This window comes from Puma concolor, chromosome C1 (genome assembly GCF_028749965.1).
Source record: "Puma concolor isolate L17-30 chromosome C1, mPumCon1.1.hap2, whole genome shotgun sequence".
Taxonomy (NCBI): Eukaryota; Metazoa; Chordata; class Mammalia; order Carnivora; family Felidae; genus Puma; species Puma concolor.
Window position 1 is genome coordinate 30,680,372 of NC_141674.1, and position 25,664 is coordinate 30,706,035.

General features: G+C 47.1%; 1 protein-coding gene and 1 non-coding gene across 10 annotated transcripts; both read right to left on the reverse strand.

Annotated features, from left to right (window-relative positions):
* Nucleotides 1–76: 76 nt before the first annotated feature.
* On the reverse strand, nucleotides 77–15,514 carry PABPC4 (poly(A) binding protein cytoplasmic 4). Of its 9 annotated transcripts, none has more exons than XM_086716562.1 (16): nucleotides 14,344–15,514; nucleotides 11,377–11,570; nucleotides 10,499–10,614; nucleotides 9,114–9,253; nucleotides 8,670–8,764; nucleotides 7,864–8,001; nucleotides 7,177–7,272; nucleotides 4,935–5,207; nucleotides 4,511–4,583; nucleotides 4,280–4,351; nucleotides 3,642–3,728; nucleotides 3,420–3,547; nucleotides 1,956–2,049; nucleotides 1,709–1,839; nucleotides 1,386–1,488; nucleotides 77–384 (listed from the first exon to the last, which is right to left on the reverse strand). In XM_086716562.1, the coding sequence occupies exons 1-15, from the start codon at nucleotides 14,534–14,536 to the stop codon at nucleotides 1,399–1,401; spliced, it is 1,920 nt and encodes a 639-aa protein (XP_086572688.1). In that variant the 5' UTR covers nucleotides 14,537–15,514; the 3' UTR covers nucleotides 77–384; nucleotides 1,386–1,398. The 9 variants fall into 9 exon arrangements, with proteins under 9 accessions (XP_086572688.1, XP_086572686.1, XP_086572687.1 ...); XM_086716560.1 differs by having other exon boundaries at nucleotides 1,429–1,488; nucleotides 4,232–4,351; nucleotides 4,496–4,583; XM_086716561.1 differs by having other exon boundaries at nucleotides 4,232–4,351; nucleotides 14,344–15,513.
* Nucleotides 6,781–6,915, reverse strand: LOC112849159 (small nucleolar RNA SNORA55). Its single transcript, XR_003222586.1, has one exon. It is a non-coding gene; the product is annotated as a small nucleolar RNA SNORA55 (small nucleolar RNA).
* Nucleotides 15,515–25,664: the final 10,150 nt, after the last annotated feature.

The window sequence follows — 25,664 nt, forward strand, 5'->3', positions numbered from 1 at the left end:
TACATACTAAAAGTTACTTCCAGTGATAACTGAATTTAACAGGGTAAAACTGGTCAGAGTGAAACAGGACAGGCAGTTTTATGGAGATTTTTTTCTTTATTGAGAAACTTAAGACTTGGGTACATCAAATAAAACCAATTTCTGGGGGAAAAAAATCAAAACCCACAATAGAAAAAAAAAGTTAACACTGTCTGGGCCATAGCAGAACCCAGAGAATATATTCTTTTAATTGAAAAATTCTAGGTGCTTCATAATTGACCTTTTGATACAAAATGACCTATTAAATTTCCAATTTGTGGTTCCTGGTGTTGAGGTCCATAGGACACGCTAGAAATCTTCAAACCTTGAGCTGAATTCCAGGAGGGGTTATTTGGCTTTTGAATCCTGAAAAGAAAAGCACCAACACAAATAAATACATAATCAGAAAAAGCGCAGAGATTCACTGAAATCTCTGGCTTTATAGAAGGTATTGTAGAAAGCGGTGCTTACGGACATGTGGGATGGACGATTGTGTTGGGACTGTCCTGTGCATTGCAGGATGTTTTAGCAGCATCCCTAGCCTCTACCCACTAGATGTGAGTAACACATCTCCAGGTATGACAACCAAAATAGGTCTCCGTTGGCAAATGTCCTCTCAAAGAGGCACCCCTGACTCAGAGTCACCCACTTTGAGGCTATGTACTTACTATACAGCCCCACCCCGCACCCTTCCTGGCCATCCTGTACCCAAAGTGATGGTTCACTTGCTTAAATCCCCAATGAAAAGTGTTCAGGCCTTTACCATATGCCCTTTTCCCTTGCCTCTGCCTATTTGGTTCTCTCCTTCCTCCACCAGGAGAGGCACCCACCAGTCCCTGTCAGAGGTCCTAGTTAAGCTTCACTCACTCTGCAGATGGGGGCCATGGCCTCCAGGTCCAGGAATTGACTAAAACCACACCCTGTAACTGTAGTCAGGTGTGTCTGCCTCTCCCACCTTACACAGGGCCTGTGTCCGTTGTGTTTTCAGAGCTAAGCAGTGGCTTCACACGCAAGCTCACCTCACCAACCTTAAGCCAAACCAGGGAGATGTTCATAGAAATGAGGCTGTGGGATCAGATTATGACAACACCTTGTATATCCATCTAAACAAAAAAAGTCATTCTTGAAAAAGATCTAACCAGGTGCTCCTTATGGAGAAAACTGCCCTGTTTGCTCCTTATAATTTACAACCTGTTCTCTCTTTTCTCCAAATTAACTCCTTCAGATTATAGGAAATACTCGGGTGACAGCCTGACCAAGTTATCAGGTTAAATAGCAGAAACATGGCTCTATATGCTGCCCCTAATCTTTTAGGAAGATCTTCACAAGTCAAAACCATTGCAAAAAACAAAAACAGCCAAACATACGGTTTTTCCTTGTCTAAGAGGTAGCAGCAGCAACAGCGCCCACCTTCTGGGCAGCTTCTTTCTTGGCATGATGAGCCTGTAGAACCGCCACAGCTTCATCCACCTGTGAGGAATCTCCAGGTGGTCAGTGACATCTGAGGAGAGGCCCTCCACCCCTCCCTGGTGCCCAGATCCAGTAGTAGGGTCTCCTGGTGCTGCCTGCTCTTCCCAATACCCACCCCACAAGCAGCCTTCCGTCTCTCTGCTGAACCAGGATGCCAAGGCCACCCCTCGTCCTCCCAGGCGGAGCAAGTGAAAGCCGAAGGGTCTAGAAACCAGCTCACCTTGGAGCGGAGAGACTCAGGGGACTCCAGCATGTGCAGCAGCTCAGAGTTGTCAATCTCCAGCAGCATTCCTGTGATTTTTCCAGCCAGGTTTGAATGCATGGTTTGGATGAGTGGGAACAAACGTTCTCCTGGGGGAAGAATATTTAATTAAAAACCAGGTTGAATCTCAGTAAAGAATGGACACGGGTATCCAGGTTAGTACCAGGTTCTGGCTCCCTCTTCTGCCAACACATGGGTCACTCACCCAACATCTGCTTCTGTTCCTGGGGGGGTGCTGCAGCCAACATGGAGGCGGTCAAGGGCTCCTGCCCCTGCACATGGACCGCAGGCTGGGGTGCCTGGGAATCAGGAGAGGCAGAAGGTTAGCATCAAGGAAAGGACATTTGATGGTCATGAGCCTGACCATTCGCTCTCAAAGCCTACTATGTGAAAGAGAGAGAGGTGGGTGTCCTTGCTGCCAAGGAACTAATCACGGTCTTGGGGAGGAAGGGGTTACATGAGCAACAGAGGGGTACACAGCATAAACAAAAACCAACTACAATGAAAACAGCATGCAGGGCACCTGACGGTTAAGTGTCTGACTTAAGCTCAGGTCACAATCTCACAGTTCATGGGTTTGAGCCCCGTGTCAGGCTCTTTGCTGACAGTTCAGAGCCTGGAGCTTGTTTTGGATTCTGTGTCTCCCTCTCTCTCTGTCCCTCCCCTGCTTGTGCTCTCTCTCCCAAAAGTAAACAAAACAAAACAAAAAAAAGGAAACAGCATGCTATTAGAAGAGAAAAGAAATAAGAAAATAAACCTACAAGGCTCAACAATTATCAAGTGATTCCATTTATAATTATATCCCACATCACTTTATTATACCAAATGTTTTTAATGTTTACTTATTTCTTTGGAGGGGGGGGAAGGAAGGGAGGGCACATGTGAGTGATCAGGAAAGGGGCAGAGAGAGGGGATCCAAAGCAGGCTCTGTGCTGACAGCAGACAGCCTGATGTGGAGCTTAAACCCACGAACCGTGAGATTGTGACGTGAGCCGAAGTCGGACACTTAACCGACTGAGCCACCCAGGCACCCCATATCAAATGTTTTTATTCTATCAAATGCTTAAGGACTACCAACATACACTGTCAACACCAGTCACAACTCTAAAAGTAGGGCCCTGTAGGCAAAAGCTACATAAGCAAAGTTCTGAGGCATCTCCAATTTAGAGAGCATGAAGTAGGAGCAGGCAACTCAGGGGTCACAAGGCTAAGTGTTAAGTGTGGCTCCTCTAAGCAAATTACTACTGAGTTCTGGGTCTAATCCCCCAACCCCAACTTAACATCTCTGAAACTGAATGTCTCATCTGTAAAATGAAGTTCTTTACTGCCTTAATGTACCAATCTTACAGAGAGGCTAAGCATCAACTCAGCCAGTGGAAATGAGAAGCTCAAAGAGCTAAGCGAGCACACATGTTGTAAAAAGGAAGGCAGAAGCACCAGCTGTTTCTGAGGCTGGGGCATTTCTAAGTAAATTATTATGGGGGGAAGGCTTTCCAGCCCCTTTCCCTCACAGTAAAGAAAGCCCTAAAAGGCAGCGTCATCATAGAAAACACAACACCCTGACACAGAGCAGGCATTAATGGCTGTTGAAGAAATCAAAGCAAAGACATCTTTTCAATCAAATGCAAACAGGGCAGATCCTTTCAGCATTCCGTTTGGTAGACCTCACCTGCAGAGGCTGGATGGCAGGGTGAGGGCTGCGGACACTGGAAGCGTATTTATAAGGTGCAACAGCCCGAGGAGCAGCAGCAGCAACAGCAGCACGAGGTGCTAAGGTCTGCACAGCTGTGGGAACACCTTAGGAAAAGAATAAGTACAATTAAAGCCAATCAGTCTGGGCAAAGACCCGTCAAATCCCATCTTTCCCCATTCTGTGTGCATCCAATACCACCTCCAGACTGGCAGCTGTCAGTCAGCCCTTGCTGGGCGGCACCAGCCCCACCAAAGTCCATAGCCAAGCGGTCCGGGCACTCAGACCCTACAACAGACCAGCAAATGCACATCAGTGTCGGCAGCAGAGGTCCAACTGGCCACGTCCCACGGAAGGAGCAATTCCAAAGCATGTTCACACAACACATCACATGTGGAGCCACTACTGCTACTTTCGAGGAACAGCCAACAGATAACATACAACTCTTCCCGCCTCTTGGAATACAGGACACATTCTGTAAACAACAGTTTCCTTCAATCTCCCAACCCCACCCGAAAGAATAGGCTGCCTCTGTAGTCATCCAGCTAACAAGCATCTATAATTAACCTTTTTCACATGAGTCACCAATGAGCAAAAAAATCTTAAGTCACCGACATAGCCCTAGAACTCCCATGGTTTCTCTGCTCTTTAAGTACCAACCAGAGCACACAGCTAAGATTACAGAACCAGAACTGGAACATGAGCCCAACGAAGTGACCAACTCTAGGCAGAAGCTAGTCAACCTGACTCCCTCCTCCCCAGGCCACGCTTCTCAAGGCCAGTTTGCTCACCGACTCTCTGAGCAGTAGTAGGGAGGCCACGAGAGGCCGGAGCATTACCAGTTGGAGCCAGATGGCGAAGAGCTGGACGAGGCCCAGACTGGCGTATAGCACTTGGCATTCCTTGGAAGCCTGGTGAAGACAAAAACTTGTGCATCACTAATCAAGCATATGGACCACAACCTAGGCTGTGCCTCAGAGGGGGCAAGGAGGAGAGGCGGGGAGACCAGAATAGGTTTATCCTGGGTGACCAAGTCACCGTTCCCCACCACCTACCTTGAGGTCTCCCACCTTGCTGCCAGCGTGGATTAGGCCTCATCTGTGCTAACTGGTTAGGTGTGTAATACGGAGGTCTTCCCTGAGCCTGCAAGAAAGAGCATCCGAGCCCTTTTATTTGAAGGGCCTGAATCCACATGAAAGATCTCATCCTACTGCCAGGCCCAAGGCTAATTAATCAGAAACTCTCTACTCAAAGGCGGGGGGGGGGGGGGGGGGGGGGGTGGCAGCCGCAAGGCCAGTTAATGGGGATTCTTTTAACTCTGTGCGGGGCAGGGAAGGAAGAGGGAGGGAGAAGAGAAATATCTTCATTTTCATGGGTCCTAACTCCAACAGTCTGAACTCCAATATCCAAAACCCCTCTCCCCCACCACCACAGGCTGCCGGAGCAGTTGTCAGGGGGCAGGTTCCAAAGATGCATGAACACAAGCAGACCCACCTGTGGAACTGCTGGCACAAAGTAGCCACCAGCTGCAGGCTGGAACTGATTTAAGATGGCATTGGCAGGAAGTGCTCTCATTCCAGCCACCCGCTGCATATACTGGTTGGTCAGGTGAGCCTTTCTCTCTTCCTTTCTCTGGGCCAGGGCGACATACAGCGGCTTGGAGCCCACGATGCGTCCATTCATCTCAGTGACCGCTTTGGTCGCCTCTTCAGGAGATGAGAAGCAGACAAAGCCAAACCCTTTGCTTCTCCCATCCTCCAACATTACCTACAAAGGGACCAGCTACTTAAGGAAAAAGTGTTCTATGTTGGGGGACAGCTATTAAGAGTCAAAAACCCTGGGTCCTGCCGCAAGAGTCCCCAAGTGTAGGATAAGGGTTCTCAGCCTTGTGCCAGGATGTCCCACAGGCCAATTAAGTCACAACCTCTAAGGACAGGACCTAGGCATTTTCACTTTGTTAGATCTCCGGGTGATCCTAAAGTTTCCAAACACTATGACATAGCTAATGGTTAAACCAGGAACTCAAAAGATGTTTCCTGATACCTGAAGCATAGCTACCTTTGGCTGCCCACTAGAAATCTGGGCAGTGTCCAGCTATTTACTTGCAGAACTCATCTGCTCAAGACCTTGGTGCACAAAACCCTAATCATTGCTTATCAAGGTTAGGATATGGTTTTGAATTACCACATGCGGGCAGGAATTACAAAACCAATGACCACCACCATTAATCCAACAGCAGAAAGATGGCCAGCTGGGAGAGACAGCTGGGATTCTCGTCCCAACTCTAATCTCTAAGCTGCGTGACCTTAACATTTACTTGCCCTCTGTGAGCCTCAATGTCCATGATGACCTCTAAGGCAAACTACCACAAAACCACATGTCTACTGGTTCTCTTCCCACATACAGCTAGTCATTCATGGATAGCTCTTTATCCTCACCTGAGAAGGTGACTTATTGCTTTCCCTGGTCTACATCCTCAGAAATGATCGGTAGCAACAGGACGAGGTATGCTTGGCACCATTTTGTGTCTTAGCTCGCTGCCTGGACAGCCTCCTGAGGTGGAGGACATGAGAGTAAGGATGTATATCAACCCAACATCTTTCTACCAATGAGATGGGCCAACACGGTGTATGAAAACATGACACCCTGATCTTGAAAACAGGGGCTGTGAAACTTGAAAGACCTGGTTCTTTTGTTCTTTTCCTGCCAACTTAAGCACTGTGCTGATAAGCAAGGAGAGACCATCATTCTTCACACTGATGGAAGGCCAGTGAAGGAAGTGATAAGAGGAAAGGGCCAAGGAAACAAGGAACCCGACAGGGTGGCCTCTGGTCAACTCTGCTACAACTGATAATGTTCCTTTGACAACGCTCTCAGGTTGTGCACGACTTAAACTAAGGGCCAAGACAGGGTCACACCAAAGTCTTTTTACCAGACCACTTGGCCTCTTTCTCATCCCTGAAAAGACTCTGACACCTGCTGCACCTCTGCTGAGCAGGAACAGCGTGTGCCTCAAGGCTACAACCCAAAACTTTCACACGCCATCCACTGCCATCACACCCCCCCCACGGACCAAGGACGTGCGGCACACCATCCTCTAACGAGTGTACTCATGCTCAAGGACTCCAATTCCTTATCTCCACAAGGGGGTTCATACTCACTCACCCTGCTGTATCAGTTGATAGGACTATCAAACACCACCAAGCAGACGACACACATGGCAAAATGTGGAAGAGTCATCTTTCCACTCCTCTTTGTGTACCTTTAGCTTTTATAAGGCCAGGACAGAAGTTCCTAACCCCAGCTCCCAAGTCCTCAAACACCTTCATTCAAGGACAAAGTGTGTGGCAGAGTTGTAGAGACAGGCCCCAAGACAAATGGAAAACAACCCGTCTGGATTTCCTCTGCTCATACTGTTGCACCATCTGTCCCCACACCAGCACAAAGCAGCAAAGAATGGGAAAGATTCAGGTGCTTGAGGGGCGTTGGCAGGAGGGACTGCTCAGATTCACCTCCATACCTCAGTGCCTGGGAGAGATGGTGCCATTTAACCTAATGAAATTCCATTCTCCAGAGCACATACTCAGATGCGTAATATTGGAGACCAGGAGGAATTATGCTAGATGAATGTGATAGCTATTTTCAGCAACGAACACAATTTAGATTCCACTCCTTCAATGAAATTAAAAAAAATTACAATTTCTACTTTCGATCTCCAAACCACAGTATAAAATACCTTAGCGCTGGTGATTGATCCAAAAGGAGAAAACTCTTTTCTTAACTTCTCATCATCAATGGTGTCATCCAAGTTCTTAATGTAGAGATTCACTCCCTGAAGCAGAGGGGCCACAGTTAATGCACATCTGTACCCTATAGATGCCCTGAGACATTGGTTCTCAAAATGTGGTCCCCAGACCAGCAGCAACCACCTCCTTGGACGCTTCTTAGAAAAGCAAATTCTCAGACCAGGACCCCAGAAATTCTGGGGCTCAGAAAGCCATGCTTTCACAAGCCCTAAAGGGGACTCTGATGCAGGCTCAGGGTTGAGACTCCTGCCGCAGTTTCTGAAGGGACCCTCAATAAGGGTTTGGAATGCTCTGACCATTGTCCCCAGCAAGGCTCTTGCCACCATTCCAACAAAAGGCAATCATTTAAGTAAAAAGAACCCACATGACTAAGAACAATAGACTGAGGCTTCCGGGAGTGAGTCCCTAAATAATACATCAATCTCTTTTGCCCTTGTTCTAGAATCACTGCTGTATCTGGTAAGTATATCCTTCCAAACCTGGGGATCTTGGGAGAAAGGAGAGGAAGAGGCAGTTTCCCAGTTCCCAAAGAGAAAGGCTGATAAACAGAAAGGCACTCTTGTCGGGACTGCACAGTAAACCCTCAGTGGGGAGGCTGTGCTGAGACCACCTCTCACCTGATACCGACTAATTCTCTCTTGCTTCAGCTGTTCAAATTTCCGCTTTAACTCGGCCTGCCGTTCCACTTTCTTCTGTGCGCGGCCTACAAAAATGACTTTCCCACTGATTTCTTTTCCATTCATCTCTTCCACGGCCTAAAGAGGAAACACAGGTCTTAAAACCAAGACGTAGAGGCTGGGCCCTTGCCCTGGAGGCCTCAAAGTCCCACCAAACATTCGGAGAGAAGGAAATCTTTCCTACAGGGTTAAAAACTAGTTTAATTCCATTTCTGAAGCCAGCTAAGCAAATCCAAACTTCCTCATGAGTAAAAGGGGGTTACTACTTAAATGGATTATTGGTCCATATGATACAGGAAAAAAAAATGGTAGTTTTATAAATACAAGCATGGCAGACATGAGCCAAGGCTGATAATCTGGCTGTAGCTAAGTCTCTCAGGTTCTCTTGTGGGCAGTGAGTGATGTATGTCAAGGGCCAGCACCATGCTTTATCTACAAAAATAGCTGCTGCCCTGTTATCAAGTCAGCAACTCCTGAGGGAAGACGGAGTCCCCTCACTATGAATGGAAGCAAACATCCATCCTACTCTTTCAACCTACAGGGCCGAACAGCTGAGGTGACAGGCTACATGCCCGGTGCTTTGGGAACAGGTAAATGATGTATTACCATGTGAAGTCCCTCAGGCCAGTAACTGCATCACTACGGTACCCGGGCAATTCCAGTTCTACTCTATTTACCAGCCAGGCCTGACCACACTCAGGGGCCACTTCCTGAAAATTTCTCCCCGACCCTTGTGGTACTCTCACCTTATTGGCATCCTCGTGTTTTTCGTAACTCACAAAGCCAAAGCCTTTGGATTTCCCACTGGGATCTCTCATCACCTTGACACTTAGGGTCTTACCTATTACCAAAGGACAGAACTATTAGTAACACCATCTCTACTGCAGCTCAAGGAGAGAAGGCTTCTCTAAGTGTCCAAATGAAGCCAATTCTTGCTGAACCCAGATGGGGTCCAGAAAGAGGCGCGGTGCCTGGTCTTCTAGTTCTGACCAAGCTACTGGAAAGGCCCTGGGGCTGGGACAAGGTAGGATAAAGCCAAGAGTCTATTCCTATCTACTCTGTGACCCTGTCACACAAGGTAGTTTACTTCTGGGCCTAGGTGCCCTTGTCTCTTAAACAACTAAGATCCACACGTTTTAGGTCTGGTGAACTGTGGAAGGGGGCACATGGGGCAAAGAAGCCCAACTTACCAAACTGACTAAACAGCTCTTTCAGGCTCTCATCATCCACCTCTTCCCCAAAGTTTTTGATATAAACATTGGTGAACTCCTTGGCTTTGGCTCCAAGCTCGGCTTCCCGCTCTTTTCGAGACTTGAATCTGCCCACAAACCTAAAAAGAAATCATAGGAAACAGTGACTACCCAGAAGAACAAATCAGGTTTCCAGGGGCCCAAAGGAATACAGGTTAAAGACTGACAGGAGAGGTTAAAACACACAAGTCCCCATCCAACCACCAAGAGAGCAAGCTCAGAGATGCCCCAACTCCCCAGCAGAAAGAGAGAGGCAGGACTGTCCTGCAAGGATCAGTCCCAGGACTCCTGGCTCAGACCAGGGCTACTCCTACCACATCACACTGCCTTCATGAAGAAACCTGGTGACCATTATTAAAACGTTCATTTCTGTGCATCTATGTAAATGCATAGAAAAGGTCTGGAAGGATACAAACCAAACTGTTAACAGTGGTTAATCCTAGGGGTGAGATTGCTAGAGTGAACTATGAGGTAGCCTTTGCTTTTGCACTTGGCACATTCTGGTGTTTGCACTTAATGGGAAAATGTATCCACACACTGAAAATCTTTAGATCTCTTTCCAGTGATACCTTTGGAAGACTTGACCATTGGCCACATACACATTATCAATGCAATCCATCCCCTAGTCTGTTCAACACAAAGGACAGAAATGATTTTTGCTTGTTATAGCCAAGACTTATTGTCCCTTCTGTCTCCCTGAATGGCTTAAGACTCTCTTGTCCCCATTCTGCAATAACCATACCAAAGCGAGAAGGTCTACTATTAACAGCGTCTTCTGCAATCACAGATTTTTTCATTATAACCAAATTAAGCATTACTGTGGAGCCAGCCTTGTATGAGAAGGCCACTGAGTCATAAGTTAGCCAAGTGGAGATCTGGGGACAATTTGGCATCAACTCCTAGCAAATGACCCCACGGACAGACCTGAATCACAGGAAGGCCAAGGTCACATGGCTAGTACACAGCTCCTGGTCAGTCCAGGGCCCTCTCCACTCTGCCGCTGGCCAAGACCCCTGCTCAGAAAGGGCTCAGAGCTGCCTTCTAGCAAGCCCCAGTTGCCGATGCTCATAAAACCCACGGACGAATGATGCTTTTGAGGGAGAGGCGGCAGGCAGGCCATGGCTTGGGCAGGAAGCCCACCTTGGCGAGTCAAAAGGGCTGCCACGGCTCGGGCAGGGAGACTCACCAGCCCTGGAGTGGAGAGGTAGGAGCAGGCCACACTTGGGCCGAGAGAACCAGTAGCCGCCTTGTGTGTGCCAGTTAATACCGAGGTGGGGCCACGGCTGGCTCATGCGATGGCTGTTGCTCCGGACTGGGACACTCACACTTTGCGGTCATTGAGGAGCATGCCGTTCATCTTCTCGATGGCCTTGTCAGCAGCCTCTTGGGTCTCGAAGTGGACAAAGGCATAACCCTTAGAGCCGTTCTCATCACACACCACCTGTCAAAGACAAGGGGGGGCGACTTTAACACCACTGGCATCTCCAGGTATTTGACAACCACATGACCTTCTCCTCAGAGTCTCCTGTGTCCGAGAGGCCGCTAGCCCATCCATAGTCAAAAGATAGGAGACTCCAGCAGATAAGGTTTTTCCTAATAGTGAGCACACTACAAGGGAACTAGTGATGTTCCATTTACAAATGGCAGCCACTATTAGGCTGCTTCCAGTCCAAATGTTTTATTTCATTAAAAAAACATTGAGATCTGGGTGCAAAACCACCGTGCCGCAGAAAAAGTGATCAATGGCCAAGCCCACAATACAATTTCAGTCTAGTAGGGAGTCAGATACCACCACCACACCAGTTGTACTAAATTCTCCACAAAAACAGGTGCAAAGGGAAGGAAGGAAGAGGATGAATTTATACTTCTGAGATGACTAAGTATAGCTGCCTGGAGACCAGAGGCACTGCTCTACTTCTCCCCCCAGAAAAGATAAACTCTTCAATGCCCTCCAAAGGTAGAAAACAGAAAGGATATTTCAGGCAGAGGGAAGAATAAACAGAGAAACAAAAGCACCTGCTGGTTATACTGGATTGTGACACAAGATTATCTACAGGGAACTTTTAGCCTTTGGAGCCATTTCCAGCCAATTACCATCGCCCAATATCCCATCGCCCAATTCCAAGGCTGCTCCCCATTTGGTATTTATCTTGTTTTCATGAGTCAATGATTATTCTACTGAAATCATTTAATCAATGCTTACCTTGCAAGACAGAATGTTTCCAAAAGCAGAAAAAGTATCATAAAGTGCCTTGTTATCTATAGATTTGTCCAGATTCTTGATGAAGACATTTCCCACACCAGATTTTCTCAAAGAGGGATCCCTCTGAGACCACATGATACGGATTGGCTTTCCCTTAATCACATCAAAGTTCATGGTATCCAAGGCCCGCTCAGCTGCAAGAGAGAAACATATTTCGGTCAAGGATATAAAGCATCACTCCGTGCAGACAACTGCCACCATCCCAGGAACAGAGGACTCCAAGACTTTTCAAGGTAATCACTGTGATAAAAGGCAACTCTATTAAAATTAAAAGGCATCAGATCCCTCCAGCCTGCGTTGCCAGTGAGGGTAGACGTTCTGGCCAGTTGCTCCCACTTCCTGGCACAAGTCTCCAGCCCTCTGGACCTGCACCCTTGTTGTGTAAAAGGGGTAGGCGAGAGCATCTAAATGGCCTTCTGGCACCAATATCAAGTCACAATTCCAGACATTTGACTGAGCTCTATCAGTTATAAAGATCTGCTGCTGACCACCCATGGTGACACAGGTGGAACAGTTATGATATTATCTATTTCATAAAATGAGCAAACTTATGTCCAGGATGGCTAAACCGTGCAGCTAACTAGTGAGTAAGAAACTAATACTAGATTTTCTGATTATTTTTCAGTTAGATATTGCATCAAATTACCAACGAGCTGTCATTTAGTCTACAATCTGTCTGTCTAGGAAACAAGTGACAGAACAAAACCTGGGAACAACTGACTGGGGAGATAGTGCTATCCGTTTCTTGTATCTTCAGCCCACTTTCTTGTATTTTCAATTTCTGAGAACAGAAACAGATTCGAAAGGCCTCAAAATGATAAATACTAATGGTCACACATGGAAATATTTTTATCATCAGGATGATAAAGATGAAACCGCATCTTTCTGCCTAAGCACACAGTGCAGTAGTAGACTCTGCACCTAGTGGTTTCAGGGCCTTGTGAAGTCTTAATCTGAGTTCTGTGGAATTCCGGACTTCAAGTGCTCTGGTGCTCAGCCAAGTTTTCCATCCACTGCTTTGGGATGCTTCTTTGGCTTCCCAACAAACCCATGTGTGTACCAAAAAGGACCAGAAGCTAAAACGTACCATCACCTGTCAGCAGGAACGCTTCTCTTATTGGCGACAAGTTCCCAGAGCTGGTGGTCACTTTTCCTGACTTATGTGATGAAACCCCCAGAATCTCCTCCATGAACAGACTGCAGGGGGGTAGTTCTCCTGTCTCAAGGAACCACCTCACTTATAACAGGGACAAAATTCCCTAACCCTGCCTCTCCACAAGCTCAGCTGTCCAGTCAGCCAAGGGAGTATCTCCTTTTCACCCCTTTCCAACCACCCTTCCCACCTTCTCAGGTGGCCTCATTGACTCTGGGAAGGAAAGAGGTCAGAGAAAGGGGAGACTGGGCAGCTCCAACTCAGGAAAAGTCCAGGCACAGAAGCAGTCACTTGTGATGGCTCTCTGCGATCCACAGCCCAGGACCCCAAACTGTGTCTGACTGATTAGCAGCAAAGAAGCCATTTCAACACAGCTCCTCAGTGTCTTTCCAGACAGTGCTGCAGAAGGCAAGTCGGCTTAGCCTAACAAATCTGGCTGCACTTATTTATAGCAGGGAGAGGTCCTGCAGAGGCATGTGTTGGCAGACACACTGACCAATGGCTTCTGCTACTATCTCTAAGTGACAGGACTTTTGTTCAGAAAGTGTCAAAAAGGCAGGCAACTGCCAATGTATCCACCACTCCCCCTAAAAAGGCCACACTTGGCCACCTTTGTGCCCTCCCTCTGGCCAGACACAACTCAGAGCACATAGAATTGATGGTATCAGTGCCTGTTGTCTCTCAACAAGTCCAACTCTCTGGTCTCAGCTGCAGTTCGGGCAAGTGGCATTCTCTGTTTCATGGACAGTGAACAAAGTGTGGACAAAAATAGGGACCCAGAGATCCTTTGCCACAGAATGGCTTGTTTCCCCCAGTAATGGTGTCTACAGTTGTTCCCTTTTAATCTGAAGTCACGTGCAGCCCCTGATTAGGTTTCCTCTGGCCTCCCTCCGGCCACGCCTGCAGCATACCTCTTCACTGTTCCAAGCAAGGGCCCAGTCTGGGCTGGCGGGGCACTGCACTGGCAGTCCCAGCTGAGCCTCCCACCTCCTGCGGTCCCTTTGCCCTCTCTGGAGTCCCATTTTCTTCAAATGGGATGAAGGAAAAGGGTTTAGACAAGGGTAAGGCACTGTTCACAGGTGAGGCGATAATCCCCACCAGCCCAGTCAGTTTCCACAGTGTTTCCCCAGACTACCTGGCTACCCTTTCTCCACACTTCAGGGCTTTGTCCAGAGAGTAAAGGACCCTTCCACCCCAGGAGCAAAGCCGGAGACCCGGGAGCTGGTCTGGCACATGCAGCGCTGGTGGCGCCAATACAAGTCCCTGCTCAAGTAAAACCAACAGAATTGTTCTCACTGCTTCCTACCTTCCCTGAAAGACCCCTTATCAGCACAAAATCAGACAGACTCAGTCCAGGGTCAAAGTAGGGGAGATGGCAGCAGCTTTAGAACCTAAAATTCTGGCAGGAATTGTGTTTCAGATATTCTGCCTTTTCGGCAGGCCTGTGAGGGGCAGGAGCCCATACTCACTGACCAGACAAGGTTCCCACTAAAGCAGGACCATGCACACAATGGAATGACAGTGACTTCCTCCAAATCCCGTTTTACAGTCTCCTTGGGTTCCAACCCCACCGCCACCACTGATTAGCCCAAGGTCACCCAGTTAGCAAGCAGTGGAAGCGAGATTGAAACTCCGGTCACCTGATGCCAGGATCCTCATTCTCAACCCCTGCATCCTGTGCTCCCCACCTCCATGGGGTAGACTCCTAGGGTCCCCTAGGATCTCACGAATTTGTGGATATAGCGTCTACTCACCGTCAGCCGGCTGCTGGAAGTTGACGTAGGCATAACCCAGGGAGCGGCGGGTGATCATATCGCGGCAGACCCGGATGGACAGCACAGGCCCCGCAGGACTGAACTTTTCGTACAGCATGGCCTCGGTGACGTCCGAGTGCAGGTCACCCACGTAGAGGGAGGCCATGGGGTAGCTGCTGGCCGCAGCGTTCATCTCCCCAGCCCCCACCACCCCGAGCCCCGCCAGGAGAACTTCTTATAGGGACCACACAGGACAAAAGGGGCTCTTCTCGGAGCCGTGGCCCGCGCCGCGGCTCACAGGTGGCAGACTGAAGCTAAGAGACGCCGGAGTAGCTCAGAGACACGGAGGACCGGAAGGAGGAGTTCAGGGACAGCTCGTTTGAGACTGCAAAACCGCAGACAAAAGGCTCTCAAAAACAATATGGCCCTCCCTGGGAGTTTGTAATTTGCAGCTGTCCTAGTCTGAAGCTCCAAATTTCAAAAAAGAAAAAAAAAATAACGTATTAAAACGGGGACTCCCCTCCAAATTATAAAAATTCTTCAAGAGGCGACCAAATGGTGCCCACGGCGGCCTCCAGGACACGCGTTTCTCTATAAATATAGGCCTCGGGCTCCCGGCGGTTTAAGATTACAGCAGCCAGGGAAAGAGGGAAACCAAATCTTGGTCGGTGCCGACTCGGCAAGCCCCGGGGGCCGGGCGCGCAGCCGCCTCCCACGCCGGGCCGGCGAAGGGCAGCGCGGACACGTGGTGCGCCCGGGGCCCGCGCGCTGGGGGCGAGGGCGGCGGGCGCGGGGCTGCCACGCGGCGCGGGGGCGGCCGGAGCGGAGGCGCGTGGACGCGGGCGGGCGGCTCACCACCGGACCGACGGACGCCAAGGTGCGGCGGCGGCGGGCGCGGGCAGGCCGGAAGCGTGCAGAAGTGACTTCCCCGCGGGTTCTCCGAGGAGGATGCGCTTTTTCTTTCTCTCTCTCTCCCTTCTTTTTTTTTTTTTTTTTTTTTTATTTTAAAGCGTTTTCGTTTTTTTTTACTCTTTTCCTGTTTTTCCTTCAGGCTGCTGGGCCTGAAAGCGGCAGAGGCTGCGGCGACCCGGGGCGGAGAGAGGCGGCCGGGGGAGCCACCGCTCCATTTATACCCGCCCGCCCCGGGCGCTGCTGGTCGAAGGGCGCCTCGCGACCTGGGCGCAGTCGTGCCCGCCCACTCGGCCCGGGGGCCCGAGGCGGGGCGGCCACGCGAGAGCGACCCGGCGCGGCCGCGCGGCGCCACAGCGACCCCTGGCGCGCGGAGGACCGTTCCGCTGGGGTCTCCGCCGGACCCAAGGGCGGCTTTCCTGACGGCGCGACTGTATACACCACCTGCCCCTCCGGGAATAGATAGAGCGCCTTCAACCCACCCACACACGTAACGTCTAGGATCCGTGTGTTGCTTATTGTAAAATAAAGCTGACATGAAATAAGTATAATTATATAATAAGTGGTTTATTATGTAAATGTTTGGGTGCAAATACAGAAGACATTCTGATGTTTTCAGTATACTAGGACCTAGAGGGAGAGGTACCGAGAACCCGATAGCCACATCTGCAGTAATACCCATGGGTGATGGGATTAAGTGTTGGGAAAGCTTCCAAGGAACAAAATGCAATCATCCCTCTATTTACATGGTGGTGGCATTCCTGGAAATTTAGTTGACATTTAAGGGCGCAAAAATATTTCTGCTTGGGCGGGGGCAGACAGGGGAATAGATTTGAAATGGGTAAAGGGAATTTAGAGGTACAAACCTCCAGTTAAGAAATAAATCACGAGAATGAAATGTACAGCGTAGGAAATACCGTCAATAATATTGTAATAACTTTGTACAGTGACAGAGGGTAACTACATGTACAGTGGTGAGCATTTCATACCATATATAATTGTTGAATCACTGTGCTGTGCACCTGAAACTAATATGTCCACTACCCTTCAGCAAAAATGTTAAAAATAAAAAATACTTTGTTTCCACATAAAAAGGAATCCAGTGTAGACTTCAACAGTTATAAAAAGTTTTTTCATCCACACGAGACTCTAGTAGGTCATTTGAAAGTCATGTGGTATATGGGACGAGTCTACATTATGTGGGACTGTCCCATGTGTTGCAGGATATACAACATCCCTTCCGCCAAAAATGCCGGGAACCACCCTTCTCATCGCTATGACAAACGAATCCAGAAATTAACAAAGGGCCCACAGATACTCCCATTGAAAATCAATGATTTAAGTAAAGCAATGAAGAAATACACATATTTGTATATACATTCATCCAAAGCAGTGGTTAATTGGGGCTATTCTTTGCCAACATCAGATATAGGTGCATATACCATGGTAGACAAGGCAGAGGAAGTCCCTCTCTCATGGAGAGTTAGTCCAGATGGTGTATTATATCAAGAAACATTTATGGAATACTCCTCTAGATAGATCCCCTCCTCAGGGAAGCCACTACCCTGCAGTCTGAAGTAGCCTGCCAACACTGTTAATCATTCCCACACTATCTTGTTTTGTTTTATTTTCAAGACTCTTATTAACTACCTAAAATTACATTGTTCAAATATGTGTTTACCTGCCTGATACCTGTCTTTTCCTCACTGTATATAAATTTCATGGAAGCAGGGATCTAGAACAGTGCCTAATAATGGCACACTCTAAATGCTCAATAAATATTTGTTACAGAAAGGAATGACTAGTAGGCACTCATGAGAAAAGCCCACACAATCCCTGTCCTCATGCAGCTGACTGTCCAGCGGCGGGGGAAGGGGGGGCTTGCTACTTGTAGGACCTCGAGCAAGCAAGTTTACCTCTGATTCTCAGATTTCCAATCTGTAAGTAAACTAATAACGATATCACTTAGTAGGGTTATTGTGAGAATAAGCTAATACACATATATACACACGAGTCTTTTGTGTAAATGTTATTTTTATCAAGCTACACTTGTGCCGAGAAGAGAGGGGAGTTACCCTCATGAAGACAAGGAGAAAAGCACATGCAAAAGCCCTGAGAAGGAGTGGGTCGGAGCTGAGCCTGCAGGACTGTGGTGCAGTGGGAGGTGGAAAAGACTGCCTGCAGACCGCCTACTCTGGGAGACTTGAAACACTTTGGACTTTATCTGAGATCAAAGAGCAGAACTGAAGAATTTTAACCGGGAAGCGCCTTGGCTCAAATTAAATTTTTAAAAATACCTCTCTGGCCACAGAAAGGAAAAGGAGTAGCGGGTGGGGACAGGGAGACCTGGAAGTTATGGCCACCAAGATAGATAGTGGCTGTGGAGATAGAGAAAGTGGCTTGAATTTTTTAAAAATTTAGTATAATTTGTGATTAATTGGATATAGAAGGTGAAAGTATAGGTGTCACAGATGGTTCCCAAGGTTCTGGGAAGTCAAAAAAATTTCGATTCCCCATATCTAAACACAAGAGCATCACTTAATTGGTCTTAGAGGGGAGATATATGCAAAGTCACCAAAAAAAGCCACCTGGACTCCCGGCCTGCAAAATCCAAAGAGGACTTTTTCCAGATTAAAAGAAACCTGGGAAGAGGCTGGACAAATTAGCAGGCCAGTCAACCTGCTGAATGAGAGAAGATATTTTCAAATGATATATCCAATAAAGAGTTAATATCCAAAATATGTTAAGAACTTAGATAACCCAACACCAAAAAAACCCCCAAATAATCCCATTAAAGATGGGCAGAAGACCTACATAGATATTTTTCCAAGAAAAAAAAAATAATAGAGATGGCCAACAGACACATGAGAAGATGTTCAACATACTCATCATCATGGAAATGCAAATCAAAACTGCAATGAGATATCACAGTATAACCATCAGAATGGCTAGAATCAAAAAGACAAGAAATACCAAGTGTTGGCGAAGATGTGGAGAAAAAGGAACCCTGATTCACTGTTGGTGAGAATGTAAATTAGTGCAGCCACTGTAGAAAACAGTAGGGAGTTGCCTCAAAAAAATTAAAAATGGAAAAACCAAATGATCCAGTAATTCCACTATTGGGTATTTACCCAACGAAAAGGAAAACACTAATTCAATAAGACGCATGCACCCCTATGTTTATCATAACATTATTTACCATAACCAAGTTACACAAGCAACCCAGGTGGCCCTTGATAGATGAATGGATAGAGAAGATGTGGCATATATGTGCATAATAGAATATTACTTAGCCATAAAAAAGAATGAGATCTTGCTATTTGGGACAACACGGATGGATCTAGAGGGTGCCATGCTCTGTGAGGTAGGTCAGACAGAGAAAGACAAATATCACATGATTTCACTTATATGTGGAATCTAAAAAACAAAACAAGCGAACAAGAAGCAGAAACACACCCGTAAGTACAGAGAATAAACCGATGGTCACCAGATGGTAGGGAAGGGAGGGGGCTGGGCAAAATGGGTGAAAGGGAGTGGGAGGTACAGTCTTCCAGCTATGGAATGAATAAGGCACAGAGATGAAAGGACAGCATAGGGAATAGAGTCAATTGTGTTATGGTGACAGATGGTAGCTACGTTTGTGGTGAGCATAGCACAATGTATAGATTTGTTGAATCAGTATGTTGCACACCCGAATCTAACGTATCATGTGTGTCAACTACACTTCAAATCAAAACCAAAACCAACCAAACAAACAAAAACTTACCAGGCCAGTGATCTTAGAAAGAGGGCTGAACACATCAGTCAAATCTGCCTTTGCTGGGGCAGGAAAGGGTGCAGTTTTGTTTTGTTTTGTTTTGTTTTGTTTTTTCCACTGGGGCGGACGCTACTTTTAGGTCTGTACTTGATGGTATGACATATCAAGCAAGAGAAAGAATATGTCCAGGGTTGGGAAGAGGAAGAGGATACAACTTCAAAGTAAGGAGATGCACACAGGGGTAGCTCTCTGCAGCTGAGGGGTTTGCAGTATAGCAGAGATGTAAAAGCTTTATCTTCCTGATTCATTCGTCATTCAACAAACTTTATGAGGCATTCCTAAGAGCCAGGCTCTCTCTGCTCTGGGTGTGCTGGGGACAGAACTATGAGCTAAACATTCACAAACCAACCTGTTCTTATTGGGGAGAGAGATAAGAAACAAGTAAGTGTATGTATGAGTGTGTGTGTGTGTGTGTGTGTGTGTGTGTGTGTGCATGCGCATGTAAAATTTGTGAAAACTGTTTTGAATCTAGAAACTTTTTGAAGGTAAGAACAGGGGAAACCCAGCCCCATCCTCCTAGCAGAAGGCCAACTCTTCCTACAAAAGCTCTCTTCCTCAGAAGCAACAAAGGTTCTGCCCCTCAGGAAGGAAGACCCTTCCTTGTGTACAGACAGGATCTTTGAGATCTTAGAGGTTTGTTCCAGGCACCAAGACAAGTTGTGAACTTCGGACATCGGTTGTCACATCTCAGGGCCTCCATATCTGTTTGATGATCTCAGTAAGCCCTTTAATGAAGATGGGCCTAGAATTTGACCACTGGAGAAAAGATGTTTTTCCTTTCCTGTCCTCCCCACATCGAGGAGAGCTGGGAATCTGCATGACCCCTTGCTGGCCTTTACAGTTAGTCAGAAAATGCCAAGAATAAACAACCATTTACTGAGCACTGACTATGTGGAAGACATCATTTTCAAACCTCAAACTAGGACTAAACGTGCATGGCATGGCCAAAGACCAGGGTATTAAAAGCTGGAACTGGCCTGAAAAATAAAACAAAAGACAAAAACAAAAACATCATCTGTGGAGGTCAAGGGTATAAATGAGGAGATTCATAACTGCTGTCTTCCTGTTCAGGACCCCAGGCTGGATGCCGGCTACAAAGATGGACAAGACTTTGTCCTTTCCCTGGAACTGGTCACAATCCTGTGGGAACAAACTGACTTCCAGATCAATTATTACACTCAGTGCCTGTGGAGTTAGGTGCCACAGACAGGAGCCCTAGGCACTAAGGGAGTGGTTATCTGTACCAAGATTGAGGATCAAGGAAGGAGGAGGTGGTGATGAATCTGGGTTTAAAGGAAGATAATGTCTTAGAGGTAGAAATAAAATGGAGGCAGGGAGAGAGCATTCCACAAACAGAAGTCCAGAGGTGGACAGGCCATTTATTAGCTTGGATAAGTCACTTCACATTCCTGGGCCTCAGTTTCCTCATTGACAGAATAGAAAAGACATAATATATGTAAACTTACACACATTGCCAGCCATAAGATAAGCACTTGACAGATAGTGGATTATACAATACTGTGTTATGACAGCATAACATTTTCAAGGTTGCTGTGAGTGGCCACTGAGGCTAGAACTTGTGTGTGTGTGTGTGTGTGTGTGTGTGTGTAGTGGGGAAGGAAACTGCAAAGTAGAGTTTGAGATTTTGCAGAGGTCCTTGAACGCCATTCTAGATTGTGGCATTCCCCAGAAGTAATTGACCCAATATTATTATTTGGAAATAATGACATTAACAGCAAACACTGCACAGTGCTTCCTACATGCCAGGCACTATTCCATACTCTGTAGAGCAACTGGCCAAGATCACAAAGCTGGCAAGAGTGGGTCGAGACTTGAGTTTCTTCTTGCTCTAAATCTCATGCTGGCAAAAATAATACTAGTAATAATGATGACTAACATTTATTGAGGCTTACACATATCATTTCATTCAATCCTCACAACAGTCATGGAAAGTCGGTACCATCGTCAACTTGGCAGATGTGGGAATTGAGGGTGGTGAGGAAGTTGTGTGACATTCGTGACCTGACCACTGGTAGCTGGTAGAAAACTGGGAGCCAGGTCACTCTTAACTCCTTCAAAAGAACCTACTGTGGGGGGTGTTCTTGATTGACAGCCGTTGCCCCTTTGGCTTCACCATCACACTCACGCAGGGGCCACAGCCAATGATGGGCATGGTGGAGGAATGCACAGACTGTTCCTGTCTGGCATTAGACTCTTCTAATGGATATCCTCGCTCATGGACTCTCTGCCTGGCCAAGATTTCCTCAAACCTTCACTGCAGTCTGAAGCTCTTCCTTCCCACTGACCTAGCAGGTGTCAGACTTATGTCATGGTCTATAGGCTCTCCATGACTATTTCTGCTCCCATCCCCTTTATCCTTCACAGGCTTTTTCCCAATAAATCTCTCATACACCTAATCCCATCTTGGTGTCTGCTTCTTGGAGGACCCAAACTAACACATCGACCATATGCTCAATAATCCTGCCTCTTGCAGATGGCCCTTGAGGTTGACAATGCAGTTCATACCCACAAATTCATTTTATGTCGACAGAAAGTGTATTTGATAAATCAGGGTCTGAACACCTGGGAACAGGAACCTGTCATGAAAGTCTGATGGCCATAAGCATGGAGAGGGGCACCCAGGAGGGACAGGGATGTCCCAGGATGTTCCAGGGTAGCTCTGCAGGCTGGCAGCTTGGCTTCCTGACCCATGATCTGGTTCTGACACAGAAACAGACCCAGAGAAAAGAGGAGGCTTCAGCAGGCTCCACTCAGAGATGGACCAAATCATCCCTCAAAAATAGCCATCCATCTTTCTCTAATTCATACTCACCATGCTGACTCTTCATTTGAAATTTGATGTCTGGAAAGAATTCATTCATCGAGAAGAGGCAACCTTGGTGGCCCATAGAATTAAAGCCACATGGATGCCTTATATGAGAAAGAGCCCCAGGGCACCTGAGTGGCTCAGTCAGTTAAGCATCTGGCTCTTGGTTTCAGCTCAGGTCATGATCTCACAGTTCGTGAGTTCGAGCCTTGCATCAGGCTCTGTGCTGGCGGCGTGGAGCCTGCTTGGGATTCTCTCTCTGCCCCTCCTTTGCTCTCCCTCTCTCTCAAAATAAATAAATAAACTTTTAAAAAAATTTTAAAAAGAAAGAGTCTCAAATTCCCTGACCTTTAGTGAAAGTCCTCTACATCCCTCCATATCACCTGGGAGCTTCTTAGAAACACAGTATCTCAGGTCCCACCCCTCACCTGCTGAATTAGGATCTGCATTTCATCAAGATTCCCAATAAAATTGGGAAACCCCGGGGCACCTGGGTGGCTCAGTCGGTTGAACGTCCAACATCGGCTCAGGTCACGATCTCACAGTTTGTGAGTTCGAGCCCCGCATCAGGTTCTGTGCTGACAGCTCAGAGCCTGGAGTCTGCTTCGGATCTGTGTCTCCCTCTCTCTCTCTCTCTCTGCCCCTCTCCTGCTCACGCTCTGTCTCTGTCTCTCAAAAGTAAATAAATGTGAAAAAAAATTTAAAAAAAAATTGGGAAACCCCATTCTATTGTGCCCCATCCACTCTGCCCTTCCCTGGTACTAGGTGATTTTGACATCCATACGATGCAATATTATTCAGCAATAAAAAGTACTAGTACCTGCTGCAGCATGAATGAGCCTTGAAAATATCATGATAAGTGAAAGGAGCCAGTCACAAAAGATAGCACATTGTAGGATTCCATTTACATGAAATGCCCAGAAGAGGCAAATTGGTAGAGATGGGAAGTAGACTGGTCGTTCCCAGGACTGGGGGTGGGGAGAGGCTGAGGGGAAATGGGGAGTGACTAATAATGGGCAGGGGTTTCGTTTTGACAAGATCAAAATGTACTAAAGTTGGTTTTGATGATGGTTGTACAACTCTGTGAATATATTAAAAACAATTGAATTACATGGTTTCAATAAGTAAATTGTATGGTTTGTGAATTACATCTCAATGAAGCTAGCATATATGTAAAAGAGTATCTGCCTCATAGAGTCATTGTGAGGACTCAATAAAACCATGTGTGTAAAGCAAGATTAGCTACCATGGAGCAGACACAGACCCTGCCCTTGAGTAGCTCAAGGCTGTCATTTGAAAAAAATGACAAAGGCATAAGAAACAAAACCTCCAAAAACAAATGAAAAATTATTTCTGAATGGGGTACAGATAACATGTCAGGCAAATCATAAGAGAGAAGTAACTTGGCCTATCCATCCATCCATCCATCCATCCACCCATCATCTGTCCATCCAATAATTACCTGACACCTATTATATGCTGGATACAGGGAACCAAGATGAATTGCATGGGAGACAGGCATGCAAACAAATACATCCCATCACAACATGATAAATGCCTTGGAGAGGACACAGTGGAAGTCCAAGGTGGGGGGGGGGGGGCGGGTAATTAAGTGCCAAGGCCAGAAAAGTTCTCTCCAACAGGGAACATCTGGGTCCTTCTTTTTTTCCTGACATAATTTACTTTCTCTTTCAAACTAAAAAGCAATTCTTGCTCGTTGAAACAAGCCAAACTCTAAGTAAGAGAATAAAGATTGTTAACCTTAAAAATAAAGCTGTCAGTTATTTTACCAGCAAAAAAGTGAGGTTTATTCAGAAATAGCAGAAAATTGCTATTTGGAACACTTGGAAAACAGCACATTCAGGAGAGGCTTTCTCTGAACTCTCCTTATCTGCCTAAAGACAAATCCTCCAAGAGGACTCAGTGGTAATCAGTCCTCTCCTGGGGAGTTTTGTCACCCAGAGAGGATTGACTCTTATCACAGAAGAGGAGACTAGAAGTAATGCCACACCCAGACAAACTTTGTCACAAACTATTCTCTCTCTCATCTATTCTTCTAAGGGACGCTTCATCTTTTCTAAAATGCATGTGCTCTCCTCTAAGAGGCCTACATCTCCCCTCCCCTTTGCCTATCAAAATGGCGTTTAAGCCTGAATATTAAGCCATCTCAGAGACTTACTTGTTTTTCCCTGGGTATCTCCTCCAAATGCCTGAGGTTTACCTGTTAACACACTTGTACTCTTCCCTTGTTAACCTGCCTTCTATCACAGGGGTCTCAGCCAAGAAATCAGAAGAGTAGGGGGAAAATCATTTTGCCTCCCTCACAAATGCAATGGAGGGTGAGGGAGAAAGAAACACTCCCAGGTTTCTAGTGTAGGGTACTGGATAGATGGCAACAGTTCTGTGAAAGATGGGGACCCAAGGATGGAGGGAGGATGCCCAGGGAAGAGCCGGGCATACAAGTCTGGGTGGCCTTCAGAAGAGAGGTGACGGGCCAATATTTGTCACCTGGACCAATGCAATAGCTTCTTAGTTGGCCTCCTGCTCAGCTCTTGTTGACTTCCAATCTGCTTTTCACACAGCAACAGGAATCCACCAGAAAATCCTTTCCTCTGCGTAAAACCCTTCAAGGTTTCTCACTGCCATTCAAATAACCTCTAGACTCTTTACTATGGCTTATGAGGCCCACGAGCTTAAGAGCTCACGGATGCCTTTCTCTCCAATCTCGTCTCACTTTATGCCTTGCCACCCCTGCTCCAGCCACATTGCCCTTCCTTCGGTTCCTTGAACTCTTCTCATTTCAGGGCCTTTGCACTTGCTCTCCGCTCCACTCCCCCAGGTTCTGACTGCCTGGCTCATTCTCATTCTTTAGGCACCCCTTTAAATATCACTTCCCACCAAAGGTCTTTGATGAACATCCTGTCCAGGCAGCGTCGCCACCACTTAACTCTGCCAGCTTCCTTCACAGCTATAGCACTGTCTGTCCGTTCTAGGAGGTCTGTCTCACCAGACCATAAACTGCACCCAGTCAAGGGACCATTCTATCCTGTTCACCATTGTATCCCCATTGCCTAGCACAGTATCTGCCTTAGAGTAGGTGCTCCATACATTTTGGTTGAATGAACAAATGACCATATGTTTGTGAGCCATCGGCATGCGCATGACAGAAGGAGCCAGTGGAGGGGAGAAGAGAGAAGAACACCGAAGCCTCATGGAAGGCCCACATGGAAGGGACAGTGAAGGAGACCGACAGTGTCTCCTTGAGAGAGAGAGAGAGAGAGAGAGAGAGAGAGAGCCTGTGCGTGAGCTGGGGAGGGGCAGAGAGAGAGAGGGGGAGAGAGAGAATCCCAAGCAGGGATTCTCTGAACTCATGAACCATGAGATCATCACCTGAGCAGGAATCAAGAGTCAGACCTTTAACGAACTAAGCCACCCAGGTACCCGCACCCCTACCCCCGGCTTTTTAACTTTTTTTTTTTTTTTTACATGGTAGTTTTTAAAGATGAGGGTGACTAGAGGTGTTTACTGCCGAAGGAGATAAGCCCATAGAAGAGACAGAAGATCTCAGAGGGAGTGAAGAATCGTGAGACAAGGTCCCCAAGGAAAGAAGGGGTGGGATCTGAAGCTCCCGTGGAGGACTTAGGCTGGGGCAGAAGAATGTGGTTCCCTCAACTGTCCCTCCCCAGGAGGAGAAGAGTGTCCCCAGGCTCATCTGGAAGCACTCCACCCTGGCTTCCTACGTACACTCCAGCCACACTGGCCTTTTGG